This window comes from Nerophis ophidion, linkage group LG20 (genome assembly GCF_033978795.1).
Source record: "Nerophis ophidion isolate RoL-2023_Sa linkage group LG20, RoL_Noph_v1.0, whole genome shotgun sequence".
Classification (NCBI taxonomy): domain Eukaryota; kingdom Metazoa; phylum Chordata; class Actinopteri; order Syngnathiformes; family Syngnathidae; genus Nerophis; species Nerophis ophidion.
In genome coordinates this window covers 23251215-23265023 of record NC_084630.1, presented here as the reverse complement: position 1 = coordinate 23265023, position 13809 = coordinate 23251215, and the positions used below count along the sequence as shown (strand labels likewise).

General features: G+C 43.8%; 2 protein-coding genes across 4 annotated transcripts; one reads left to right on the top strand and one right to left on the bottom strand.

Annotated features, from left to right (window-relative positions):
- Positions 1-1965: 1965 nt before the first annotated feature.
- prokr1a (prokineticin receptor 1a) lies at positions 1966-5865 on the top strand. The gene is made up of 2 exons (XM_061881422.1): positions 1966-2366; positions 2424-5865. The coding sequence occupies exons 1-2, from the start codon at positions 1966-1968 to the stop codon at positions 3115-3117; spliced, it is 1095 nt and encodes a 364-aa protein (XP_061737406.1). The 3' UTR covers positions 3118-5865.
- On the bottom strand, positions 5495-13043 carry aplf (aprataxin and PNKP like factor). 3 transcript variants are annotated; one of them, XM_061880722.1, is made up of 11 exons: positions 12980-13043; positions 11821-11927; positions 11574-11645; positions 10889-11052; positions 10684-10786; positions 10521-10620; positions 10345-10460; positions 10103-10284; positions 6564-6683; positions 6454-6500; positions 5495-6380 (listed from the first exon to the last, which is right to left on the bottom strand). In XM_061880722.1, exons 2-11 carry the CDS (start codon positions 11911-11913, stop codon positions 6190-6192), a joined length of 1188 nt encoding a protein of 395 aa, XP_061736706.1. In that variant the 5' UTR covers positions 11914-11927; positions 12980-13043; the 3' UTR covers positions 5495-6189. The 3 variants fall into 3 exon arrangements, with proteins under 3 accessions (XP_061736706.1, XP_061736709.1, XP_061736707.1); XM_061880725.1 differs by having other exon boundaries at positions 10690-10786; XM_061880723.1 differs by lacking the exon at positions 12980-13043 and adding an exon at positions 12889-12979.
- Positions 13044-13809: the final 766 nt, after the last annotated feature.

The following is a 13809-nucleotide window of genomic DNA, read 5'->3' as shown; positions in this document are numbered from 1 at the left end:
GTACATCACACCTTAGCTTAGCTTAGCATACTTTATCCTAGTTTATCATAACTTATCTTAGTTTGTATATTAGCATATCATAATGTATCTTTTTAATAGATCATAACTGAGCTTAGTTTAGCATATAATAATGTAGCTTAGTTGTTCTTATCATAACTTATCTTAGTTTATCTTAGCATATCATAATTTATCTTAGTTTATTTTATAAATTATCTTAGCATGTCATAATTTATCTTAAAAGATCATAACTTAGCTTAGTTTAGCATATCATAATATAGCTTAGTTGATGTTATCATAATTTATCTTAATTTATCTCAGCATTTCATAACTTATCTTAGTTGATCATACTTTAGCTTAGTTTATCTTAAAGGCCTACTGAAAGCCACTACTAGCCACCACGCAGTCTGATAGTTTATATATCAATGATGAAATATTAACATTGCAACACATGCCAATACGGCCTTTTTAGTTTACTAAATTGCAATTTTAAATTTCCCGGGAGTTGAAAACGTCGCGGAATGATGACTCGTGCGTTTGACGTCTCGGGTTGTAGCGGACATTATTTTCCAGCCCAATCCAAGCTATAAGTAGTCTGCTTTAATCACATAATTACACAGTATTTTGGACATTTGTGTTGCTGAATCTTTTGCAATGTGTTCAATTAATAATGGAGAAGTCAAAGTAGAAAGATCGAGGTGGGAAGCTTTTAGCCTTTAGCCACACAAACACACGGTGTGTCCTTTTTTAAAATTCCCGTAGGTGAAGCTTTACTATGGATCAGAGCGGTCAAGCGAATATGGATCCCGACTACATGTCAACCGGCAGTTTTTGTTGAGAAACTTGTGGTAATAAGTCGGCTATTACCGGATATCAGCGGAGCCAGCGTCCCCCTGCAGCTGCCGTGACTTCCCTCAGAGAATGGCGTCAACACACCCGTGGCTACACCCCTCCGACTTTCAGGTACTATTTAACTCACTAAAACACTAGAAACACAATAGAAAGATAAGGGATTTCCCAGACTTATCCTAGTAAATGTGTCGCAATCGCCTTTTTTTTTTCTTCTAGTCCTTCACTCTAAATTTCCTCATCCACAAATCTTTCATCCTTGCTCAAATAATGGGGAAATTATCGCTTTCTCGGTCCGAATCGCTCTCGCTGCTGGTGGCCATGATTGTAAACAATGTTCAGATGTGAAGAGCCCTACAACCCGTGACGTCACGCGCACATCGTCTGCTACTTCCGGTACAGGCAAGGCTTTTTTATTAGTGACCAAAAGTTGCCAACTTTATCGTGGATGTTCTCTACTAAATCCTTTCAGCAAAAATATGGCAATATCGCGAAATGATCAAGTATGACAAATAGAATGGACCTGCTATCCGTGTTTAGGTGGCGACTTGTCCAGGGTGTACCCTGCCTTCCGCCCGATTGTAGCTGAGATAGGCAGCAGCGCCCCCTGCCACCCCAAAGGGAAAAAGCGGTAGAAAATGGATGGATGGAAATCTCATTTCAGTAGGCCTTCAACATATGATTTGTCATAATTTGATAACTTAGCATATCTTGATTTAGCTTAGTTTATCTTATCTTACTTTGTCTTCTAACTTGTCTTAGTTTATCTTATCTTAGTTTGTCTTCTAACTTGTCTTAGTTTATATTATCTTACTTTGTCTTCTAACTTGTCTTGGTTTATCTTATCTTACTTTGTCTTCTAACTTGTCTTAGTTTATCTTATCTTACTTTGTCTTCCAACTTGTCTTAGTTTATCTTATCTTACTTTGTCTTCCAACTTGTCTTAGTTTATCTTATCTTACTTTGTCTTCTAACTTGTCTTAGTTTATCTTATCCTACTTTGTCTTCTAACGTGTCTTAGTTTATCTTAACGTGACTTAGCACAGTTGCGTTAGCTTAGCACAGCTGGTTGCTAAGCAAACTGTGACGTCTGGTTGTGGTTTTGTGCGGCAGCCAAGGATGAACGACAGCCGTTTGGCCCCAGACGAAGACGTGGACTACGGGGTGGCCCCGGAGGACGTCCCGGACACCACGCGGGGCCCCGCCTTTTTGGCGGCCAGCGTGGTGATCGCGGCGGTCCTGTTGTGCATCATGGCGGTGTGCGGCGTGGGCAACTGCGCCTTCATCGCCGGGCTGGTGCGCCACAGGAAGCTGCGCAGCCTGACCAACCTGCTAATGGCCAACCTGGCGCTGTCCGACGTGTTGGTGGCGGCGCTGTGCTGCCCCCTGCTGCTGGACTACTACGTCCTCAAGCGGCTGTCCTGGGACCACGGCCTCCTCATGTGCGGCGCCGTCAACTACCTGCGCACGCTCTCGCTCCACGTGTCCACCAACGCCCTGCTGGCCATCGCCGTGGACAGGTAGGGACAAGCACTTCCAGTTGGCGAAGCCCGGGCTTGACGCGCCTGTGCCTGCAGGTACCTGGCCATCGTGCACCCTCTGAGACCTCGCATGAAGCGCCAGACGGCGTATTGCGTCATGGCCGCCGTCTGGGCGCTGCCCATCCTGATCGCCATCCCCTCGGCCGTCATGTCGTCAGAGACCCCCTACCCCAGCCTGGGGGTCGGGGCCTCCAAGACCTTCTGCGCCCAGATCTGGCCGGCGGAGCGGCAGGCGTGGTACCGCTCCTACTTCCTGCTGGTGTTGGCGGTAGAGTTCCTGGGCCCGGTGGGCGTCATGGCCGTCTGCTACGTGCGCATCTCCGCCGAGTTGTGGTTCAAAGACCTTCCGGGCTTCCAGACCCAGCAGATCCGTAAACGTCTGCGTAAGCGGCGCAGGACGGTAGTGGTTCTGATCCTGGTCCTGGTGGCCTACGTGCTGTGCTGGACTCCGTACTACAGCTTCGCCCTGCTGCGGGACTTCTACCCCAGCCTCATCTCGGGAGACAGGAACTCCCTGCTGGTCTTCTACGTCATCGAGTGCGTGGCCATGAGCAACGGCGTCATCAACACGCTGTGCTTCGTCGGCGTCAGACGCCGCGCCCAAAGACCCCGCGGGCCGCCCCGCTTCCCGCTGGTCCCCTTCCTGGCCCGCAAGTCCACGGACTTGGCAGAGGCTCGCACTTCCTCGCTCAGAGTGACCGAGGACGCGGGGGGAGTCCATTCCGTCTAGGACTCCAGCTACTGATCTTAACAAAGTCCAGAGGTCTCCACGCCGTTCTGGACTCGAACCAACTGAGACCAGACTGCCCGTCTCCATGGCGACCAAGCCGAGGTCTTCATGGGACTCTCTCAGAACTTTTTAGGTCTTTGGACCCGCCCCAGTCCACTCAGGTGGACCACACGGAGGTGGTCCTCGTGAGGTCCAGGTGTCATCTAATGCTAGCATTAGCCTCGTCAAGGTGACGCTGAAGGTCATGAGAGCAAGTGGGCGGGGCTTTACACAGAAATGATGATACAACTGCCAGCCGACCAACTCGCCATCACTGGGTGGTCTCTTAGTCGGTGGGGATCAATACCACCGCTGATCAATCAATACTATCAATGACATATCAAAGTACCGATGATGATCACTGATCAATCAGTAGTATCAATAACAGATCAACAGTATCACCGATCAATCAGTAGCGTTATTAATGACGGATCAAAGTACCAATGACGATCTATACCATCACTAATCAATCAGTAGTGTCACTGATCAATCAGTATTATGACCAATCAATACTATCACTGACCTATCAATAACAGATCAATCATACCAACAAACAATTAATAGTGTCAATGACGGATTAATACTATCAAGAATCAATATTATCCATGTAATCATCATTTCATTAAGGAATCATTAATATTAATGACTTTGGATGACAGAGCAATAATATCCTGTCAATGTTCATCACTTCCTGTCAATGTTCATCACTTCCTCTCAATGTTTAATTAGTCATCCATCACTTCCTGTCAATGTTCAATTAGTCATCCATCACTTCCTGTCAATGTTTAATTGGTCGCCCATCACTTCTTGTCAATGTTAAATAAGTCATCCATCACTTCCTGTCAATGTTCAATAAGTCGTCCATCTCTTCCTGTCATTGTTCAATTAGTCTTCCATCACTTCCTGTCAATAATCAATTAGTCGTCCATCCCTTCCTGTCAATGTTCAATTAGTCTTCCATCACTTCCTGTCAATAATCAATTAGTCGTCCATCACTTCCTGTCAATGTTCAATTAGTTGTCCATCACTTCCTGTCAATATTCAATTAGACATCCATCACTTCCTTTCAATGTTCAATTAGTCGTCCATCATCTCCTGTCAATGTTCAATTAGTCTTCCATCACTTCCTGTCAATGTTCAATTAGTCGTCTATCACTTCCTGTCAATTTTCAATTAGTCGTCCATCACTTCCTGTCAATATTCAATTAGTCGTCCATCACTTCCTGTCAATGTTCAATTAGTCATCCATCACTTCCTGTCAATGTTCAATTGGTCGCCCATCACTTCTTGTCAATGTTCAATAAGTCATCCATCACTTCCTGTCAATGTTCAATAAGTCGTCCATCTCTTCCTGTCATTCTTCAATTAGTCTTCCATCACTTCCTGTCAATAATCAATTAGTCGTCCATCCCATCCTGTCAATGTTCAATTAGTCTTCCATCACTTCCTGTCAATAATCAATTAGTCGTCCATCACTTCCTGTCAATGGTCAATTAGTTGTCCATCACTTCCTGTCAATATTCAATTAGACATCCATCACTTCCTTTCAATGTTCAATTAGTCGTCCATCATCTCCTGTCAATATTCAATTAGTCTTCCATCACTTCCTGTCAATGTTCAATTAGTCGTCTATCACTTCCTGTCAATGTTCAATTAGTCGTCCATCACTTCCTGTCAATATTCAATTAGTCGTCCATCACTTCCTGTCAATATTCAATTAGTCGTCTATCACTTCCTGTCAATGTTCAATTAGTCGTCCATCACTTCCTGTCAATGTTCAATTGGTCGCCCATCACTTCTTGTCAATGTTCAATAAGTCATCCATCACTTCCTGTCAATGTTCAATAAGTCGTCCATCTCTTCCTGTCATTGTTCAATTAGTCTTCCATCACTTCCTGTCAATAATCAATTAGTCGTCCATCCCATCCTGTCAATGTTCAATTAGTCTTCCATCACTTCCTGTCAATAATCAATTAGTCGTCCATCACTTCCTGTCAATGGTCAATTAGTTGTCCATCACTTCCTGTCAATATTCAATTAGACATCCATCACTTCCTTTCAATGTTCAATTAGTCGTCCATCATCTCCTGTCAATGTTCAATTAGTCTTCCATCACTTCCTGTCAATGTTCAATTAGTCGTCTATCACTTCCTGTCAATGTTCAATTAGTCGTCCATCACTTCCTGTCAATATTCAATTAGTCGTCCATCACTTCCTGTCAATATTCAATTAGTCATCCATCACTTCCTGTCAGTATTCCTTTAATGCTGACAGAAAAATGTAAGCTAACATGAGCCACAGCATTAGGTACACCTCTTTAACTGCATGACGACAGACAAACGGTCCATTTTTTATTTCATTTTCAGTGCAGCACTTTGTGTTTGCCACTTGTCTGTCTCAACATTTCATTTGATGACAACATTACAAACATCTTCATCCAGGCAAACTTCCTGTACTTAGAGCTTTTATTTTGTGTGCAATGTACATTTTTGCATGTACTACACGTGACGACAGCACCTGGTTCCAAACACAAGAGCTTTGATACTTTAAGCCCATTGAAAGATCATTGCTTTGTTGTGTGTGTGTGTCATTATCATCTAATTTGCATAATTGGCCAGGAGCGTGTGCATGTCATTTTCGTGGTTGCCCTGGGAGACAGAAAGTGAGCAATAAACTTGACAAGCAAAATGAATATTTTCAGAGCACTAATTAGGTTTCTTCTGTTGATTTTTGTCCTGCAAGGCGGCCTGTGAGTGCCTGGAGGAGGGGGGGGGGGGCCCACAGTACACCTGCTGCTCGTTGAGAGGAGACCAGGTGAGTCTGATGTTACGAAGCGGGCCGCCTTCCGTACGGACACACTCACACTCGCTGTGAAGCTTTCATGAGCACCAAACCAAATGCGAAGTGACATGGCAACAAGGACTTTTATTTTGAAATTCAGCGTCTGTGCGTCACTTCCTGGTCCAGGCGTAAAATACGTGGTGTCTTTTATTGTGAAAGTCAAAGTAAAGCCAGAACCTCTGACTGTCCGCCCTACTTCCTGCCTCTGACGAAGGCCGCAGCTTCCTTCCGCAGCTGCGCCACGCCCTCGCCGCCGTCGTCGTCGGAGTCAGGAGGGGCGTAGTCGGCATCGTCGCCTGCGTCTTCGCTGTCGTCGTAGATGAAGCTGTCCTCGGACTCATCCTCGTCCGGCATCCGCCTGGGAGGGGCCCGCGTGGAGCGCGCTGCGAGAGGACGCCATTGTGTTTATTTTCAAGGTCATCTGAGTGCAAGTGAATGTGGCGTCGCCATGGTTACCTGCTCTCCTGGCGTGCGTGTACTCCTTACGATGGAGAGGATTCTTCCTGCGGAACAAAACAACGTCGTCTGAGGTCCAAACGTCAAAGGGCGAGAGCGTGACCTCTGACCTGTAGCAGTCGGCGCCGTAGGGACACTGGGGTCGCTCTTCCTCCTCCTCCCACTGCTCCTCTTCCTCGTAGTCGGAGTCTCCAGGATGGCTAGATTCCCGGAAGTGAAGCGGGTTCTTCCTGACAGGACAAGATGGAGGAGCGTGTTAGCGCCTCACTTCTTTCAGTCATCAAAACCAAACAAAGGAATAAAAGACAAATCAGCATGATGTTGAGGATAAGAAACTCCACCTCACAGGGGTCCCGTCTACAGACCGCCGACATCTTCAAAAGGAATCAACAAGCACATGTATGCATTGCATTAACTTATACGACCCAATGCAAACAACCTTCCCTAGTCATGGAGCGAGAATAAATGAGCCAGCACAAAAAGTCTATACAGACGTGGTCACACAAACGCAACCAGTCAGAATAATTGTATCTAAGTTATCACAAGACTTTGTGTTTCCTTGAGTTCCCGGCGAGCAGGCAAAAGCTGTCTTTGATCTTACCTATAAAAAGGCTTCTAAAACTCCACGGTGTAGGGTGGGAAGCGACATGAAAGTGTCAGTTTCTTTGATCTATTGTAATCCACAGAAAGATTTTGTCTTGACCCGAGATTTACAAAGTGGAGAGGAAGCAGGACCTGACCCCCCCTCCAGGCACCTTTTCCTTGAACTGTTTTGTAACCAAAGGCGACGGCTGTTTACGACCCCCTTCCTTTAGAAACAGTTGTTGCCATGTAATCAGGGAAAGTCCGGATAAAAGATAACCTGTCGTCAGAGCGTGGTGCAAGACTGAAAGAGTACAGCCCAGACGTTTCTTCTCAAGGAGCTAAATTGAATTCTGTCTCTGTTTAATTCCTTGCTTCTTTGTCTGTTTAATAGTGTTTGAAGCTGACACAACCTGCCCACAGAACGTTGTAGATATTATAAAAAAATGTCCATTCCCCGTAACAAATAAAAAAAAAAATCAAAATAATGTCCATTTAAATCCATTACAAAGCATGATGGGAAAAATGTAAAACTCTCTCCACACTTATCCTAACTTATTGCCGAATTTTTGAGAAATCCAAATACTTCATGAAGGTTGTCAGGGAAGTTAATAAGGTCGAACTTTCACATACTCTTAAAAAGAAATTACATGAACTATAAATTATATATCCAATGATATGAGCTACATATCATTATATTGTCCTCTAGTTATATTTAGACATAGCAACCACACAAACTAATGTCCTTTCTTTGCATGTCGTTCTGCTCTCTTACACTACTAATAAAGTCCAGAATAAACTGGATGGCGTTCAAACAAATCTAATGTTCAAACAAAGATTTTACAAAGTGATCTCTGCAGACACCAGCATGGTCTGACTGCATTCTACAAAATGATAAAAGTGATATTTTTACAATTCTTTTCTTTTCTTTTTTCCCCCTGACTTGATTACCTTTATGAACCACTTCTTTGGAAAGATCTTTCCTATCGCTCCATTTGAACGACTGCAACATTCAAGGTCATAAATAATAATGTATTTAATAATCTAATTGTATTATTATTTATTATTATTTTATTATTGGTGTATTAGTATATGTGTGAATGCTGAAACTTTCATACATACAAGATTCTACACAAAAAGAAATCATCTATTTCCCACATTTCTCCCCCAATTGGAAGCATCCACACTCCACTCACTTTGCACAATCAAACTAGCATTTTCCAAGTTAAAAAAAAATTCCAGGAATTCCCAGTTTTTCAAAGCTCTAATTTTATCTCTTCCAGGAAAGCTTTCAGTCCACATATTTCAACCTTTTTAGACCATTCCACCTTTAAAACATTCGTCTTAGTTGGGGTAAAAAATTGTCCTTTTTTTAATGGTACAAATTCCCAAATTTCGAGGAAATTCCCATTGAAATAAATGGACATATTCACGGTTCTACAGTACCCGAAATTCTCAATATTTTGCGGCATTTTAAAAATCAATTCCGACCTTTCAACCATCCACACACACTACTCTTCCCATAAATCCCACACAAAATAGGTTTTCCCATTTCCAAAATTCCCAGTTTTCCTGGAATTTCCCTCCATTGACAATGAATGGCCAATCCACTGTACAATATACTGCATATCCCACATTTTGGTTGGTAACTGTTCCACCATGCACACACTCCATTCACTTTGCATAATCAAACTAGCATTTTCCAAGTTCAAAAAAATTCCAGGAATTCTCAGTTTTCCAAAGCCCTATTTTCATCTCTTCCTGGAAAGCTATCAGTCCACATATTTCAACTGTTTTTGACCATTCCACCTTCAAAACATTCCTCTTAGTTGGGACAGCAAATGCACCTGTTTTTCTTGGTACAAATTTCCAGGAAATACCCAATCAAATGAATGGATGTATTGATGGTTGTACAGTGCCCTGTATTCTCAAAATTTTGCGGCATTTTCAAACCCAATTCCGACCTTTCAACCATCCACACACACACTACTCTTCCCATATATCCAAGACAAAATATGTTTTCCCATTTCCAAAATTCCTAGTTTTCCTGGAATTTCCCTCCATTGACAATGAATGGCCAATCCACTGTACAATATACTGCATATCCCACATTTTGGTTGGTAACTGTTCCACCATGCACACACTCCACTCACGTTGCATAATCAAACTAGCATTTTCCAAGTTCAAAAAAATTCCAGGAATTCACAGTTTTCCAAAGCCCTATTTTGATCCATCCATCCATCCATCTTCTTCCGCTTATCCGAGGTCGGGTCGCGGGGGCAACAGCCTAAGCAGGGAAGCTCATTCTTCCCTCTTCCCAGCCACGTGGTCCAGCTCTTCCCGGGGGATCCCGAGGCGTTCCCAGGCCACCCAGGAGACATAGTCTTCCCAACATGTCCTGGGTCTTCCCCGTGGCCTCCTACCGGTTGGTCGTGCCCTAAACACCTCCCTAGGGAGGCGTTCGGGTGGCATCCTGACCAGATGCCCGAACCACCTCATCTGGCTCCTCTCCATGTGAAGGAGCAGTAGCTTTACTTTGAGTTCCTCCCGGATGGCAGAGCTTCTCACCCTATCGCTAAGGGAGGGACCCGAAATCATTTGGGCTTCTTGTACCCGTGATCTTGTCCTTTCGGTCATGACCCAAAGCTCATGACCATAGGTAAGGATGGGAACGGAGATCGACCGGTAAATTGAGAACTTTGCCTTTCGGCTCAGCTCCTTCTTCACCTGTTTTCAGTCCACATATTTTAACCATTCCACCTTCAAAACATTCCTCTTCGTTGGGACAACAAATGCTAATATTTTTAATGATATAACATTTCCAGGAAAATCCCAATCAAATGAATGGACGTATTGATGGTTCTACAGTGCCTGAAATTCTCAAGATTTTGCCCAATTTTTAAACCCAATTCCGGCCTTTCAACCATCCACACACACTACTCTTCCTATTTACACAACACAAAACATGTTTCACTTTCCCCAAATTCCCAGTTTTCCTGGACTTTTCTCGGTATGGAGAAGGAATGTCATCTTGAGGAAGCGTTACTAGGCGACCAGCACAACAAACCTGTAGCAGTCCTTCCCGTAAGGACAGGGACTTCTCCGTGTCTCTGCTGACTGCTTGTCTCTGCTGCCGTTGGTCTCCTCGCTCTGTGACTGGTCCACGCCCGAGCTGACCACACGCAGGCGTGTGTCCGCCATGTCTTCCTGCGGTGAGCTGACAGGACGCCGGTGTGACGGCGGCAGGTCCTGAAAGTGGACGCCATGTTGATTTACTGATCAAATGGAAGACTTTTCTCCACACTCAACTGTCTTCAGGCCTCCGTCCTTCCTCCTCTTCTTCACCTTGGGCTTCTCCTCGTCCTCACTAAGCTCCGCCTCCCCAGGTAAGGAGCCGGTGGGCGAGGCCTTTTTGCCCTTTGCAGCTGTGATGCGAAAAAGACAGAGAGGATTGTCCACCAACACTGGAGGCTGAGGTGTGTTACCTTGGGGGCTGCAGGAGGCGGAGCTTGCGGTGAGCGCCATCATCCACGCAGGTAAAACTCTTTTTTGAAGGCGAGGCGAGGGCGAGGCTACTTCATCTTCCTGTGTGGAAGACTCTGACTCTTACACCCTGCTTGCATTATTCAAGCGCCAATGGATACACACAAAAACCTTTTTTGTATTCCCGTCTGGTGCAGCGTCTCCATCAGGAAGGGGCGTGGTCTGCGGTGAAACAGGAAATGGCTGCGGCTCCAACGCGGCTCCTCCTCTGCGGACGTGTTACCATGCAAAGTGTTGTTGGATGTTTCATCTCCACCGTGACCAAAGCTTTCACATCAAAGATGGACACTTCATCTTCATCAATAGTTACCTGAGTGGGCGGTCCTGCCCGCTAAGCGCCACCACACGGTACAGCAGCTGGCCCGGCAGCAGCGACAACACGTCGCCATGGCGAAGGGCACACCACACATCCTTCTGCAGGGGTCGGGGGTCGTCGTCGAGGGACGACTGAAGGAAACACGGGTTCAAGTGGGTCTGGAAAACACACACAGACCATTTTATATTCCACTGACATCATTGTATTCATTCAAGTGTAAAAAGACGTTTGTAATTACATGAAAAACACACAGAATGTTTTATAATCTATAAACAACATTGTATTCATCCATCCATCCATTTCCTACCGCTTATTCCCTTTTGGGGTGGCGGGGGGCGCTGGCGCCTATCTCAGCTACAATCGGGCAGAAGCCTGGGTACACCCTGGACAAGTCGCCACCTCATCGCAGACATTGTATTCATTCAAATGTAATAAGAAGTTTGTAATTACATAAGTCATTTATCAAATCTAACTTTATAGACTTAGAAACAATGCCCCATCATCAGTCACACGCACACACACACACACACACACACACACACACACACACACACACACACACACATTATATATATATATAGTATATATATATATATATATATATATATATATATATATATATATATATGCACAGTGGTGCAACACGTAGGCAGACGCCATTGTCTCTCTTTCAACGTACTGGTTTGAGGCGAAGTTGTCCATTGTTGTTGTCCAACAGCCCGTGACGTCTGGACACTCTTTTGTCGCTCACCTGAGGAAAACAATATCAGAACATGATGCTACAATGTGCAAGTGATTGTTGTGTTATATTGGTTGTCAGGGAGAAGAAGTGCAAGCACTATATGTTCCAACATCACGAGTAATGTAATGTAAAGCAGAGGAGGACTCAATCCCAGGAAAGTAATGTAAAGCAGAGGAGGACTCACTCCCAGGAGAGGACCCCGGCCTAGCAGTGTCTCCCCCAGAGGAAGGTGGATGGGATCCCCGCCATGCTCTGGGATGAGTTGGAAGCCGGACATTTGCTCTCAGCAGACTGTAAATGTGGATCACAATCACAATAGTTTTTACGGCCATTGTTTGACAACGGCTTCACAAACTAGGAATACTTTTATTGGTGCAAAGGTGCAACATACAACACATAAAACAGAAGAGGTAATAACTGAGCTGTGACTGAGCTATTAGATCTTGGATAAAATGTTGCAGGTGAAATGAAGTGAAATAATGGTGTGGTACAGAAGTGAAATGGAGTGAAATAATGGTGTGGTACAGAAGTGAAATAATGGTGTGGTACAGAAGTGAAATGGAGTGAAATAATGGTGTGGTACAGAAGGGAAATAATGGTGTGGTACAGAAGTGAAATGGAGTGAAATAATGGTGTGGTACAGAAGTGAAATAATGGTGTGGTAGAGAAGTGAAATAATGCTGTGGTACAGAAGTGAAATAATGGTGTGGTACAGAAGTGAAATAATGGTGTGGTACAGAAGTGAAATAATGGTGTGGTACAGAAGTGAAATGGAGTGAAATAATGGTGTGGTACAGAAGTGAAATAATGGTGTGGTACAGAAGTGAAATGGAGTGAAATAATGGTGTGGTACAGAAGTGAAATAATGGTGTGGTACAGAAGTGAAATAATGGTGTGGTACAGAAGTGAAATAATGGTGTGGTACAGAAGTGAAATGGAGTGAAATAATGGTGTGGTACAGAAGTGAAATGGAGTGAAATAATGGTGTGGTACAGAAGTGAAATGGAGTGAAATAATGGTGTGGTACAGAAGTGAAATAATGGTGTGGTACAGAAGTGAAATAATGGTGTGGTGCAGAAGTGAAATAATAGTATGGTACAGAAGCAAGGTGACAATAGTTCATTAACTACATGCTTAAATACATCTTTAGACGAATATGCACCTCCTGAATCAGTCTAATATCTAACTCATCTCCATTTAAATATACTGTTGATCGCTTCAAGATTCCAAATAAAATTTTGGGGAAGCTTACAAACTGTAGCTGGAGATGAACAAAGTTATCTTCGCGGACTGAAGCCGAAAACAACAACAACAACAACAACAACAACAACAAAAGCACTCACTCGGGCCGCCACTACCATCGCACGACTTCCGCATTAATGAGCGCATGCGCAAAAGAGGCCATTCTCTTATTGTGAAGTCTGCAGCCGGAAGTAGCACCACTGAATAAACCATTTTCATTGATTGATTGATTGATACTTTTATTAGTAGATTGCACAGTACAGTACATATTCCGTACAATTGACCACTAAATGGTAACACCCGAATAAGTTTTTCAACTTGTTTAAGTCAGGGTCCACGTTAATCAATTCATGGTACAAATATATACTATCAACATAATACAGTTATCACACAAGTTAATCATCATAGTATGTACATTGAATTATTTACATTATTTACAATCCGGGGGGTGGGTGGGGAGCTTTGGTTGATATCAGAACTTCAGTCATCAACAATTGCATCACAGAGAAATGTGGACATTGAAACAGTGTAGGTCTTACAGTAGGATATGTACAGCCAGCAGAGAACATAGTGAGTTCAGGTATGAAGTATAGTATTATGTATCTTCAAATGCTGAGCTCTTATTGTGAAGACTGCAGCCGGAAGTAGCACCACTGATCAAACCATTTTCAGGAATGAATATACCTCACGTATTATGTATCTTTAAATGCTGAGCTCTTATTGTGAAAACTGTAGCCAGAAGTAGCATCATTGCGCTCTTATTGTGAAGTGGCCAGCCGGAAGTTGCACCACCGCTTAAACCTTTTTCAGATATAGATATACTTCACACTGTCATACATGCTTCAAATGATAAGTTGTAATTGTGAAATCTGCAGTCGGAAGTAATACCACCAATTGAACCTTTTTTATACATAAATATACTTCACAATAA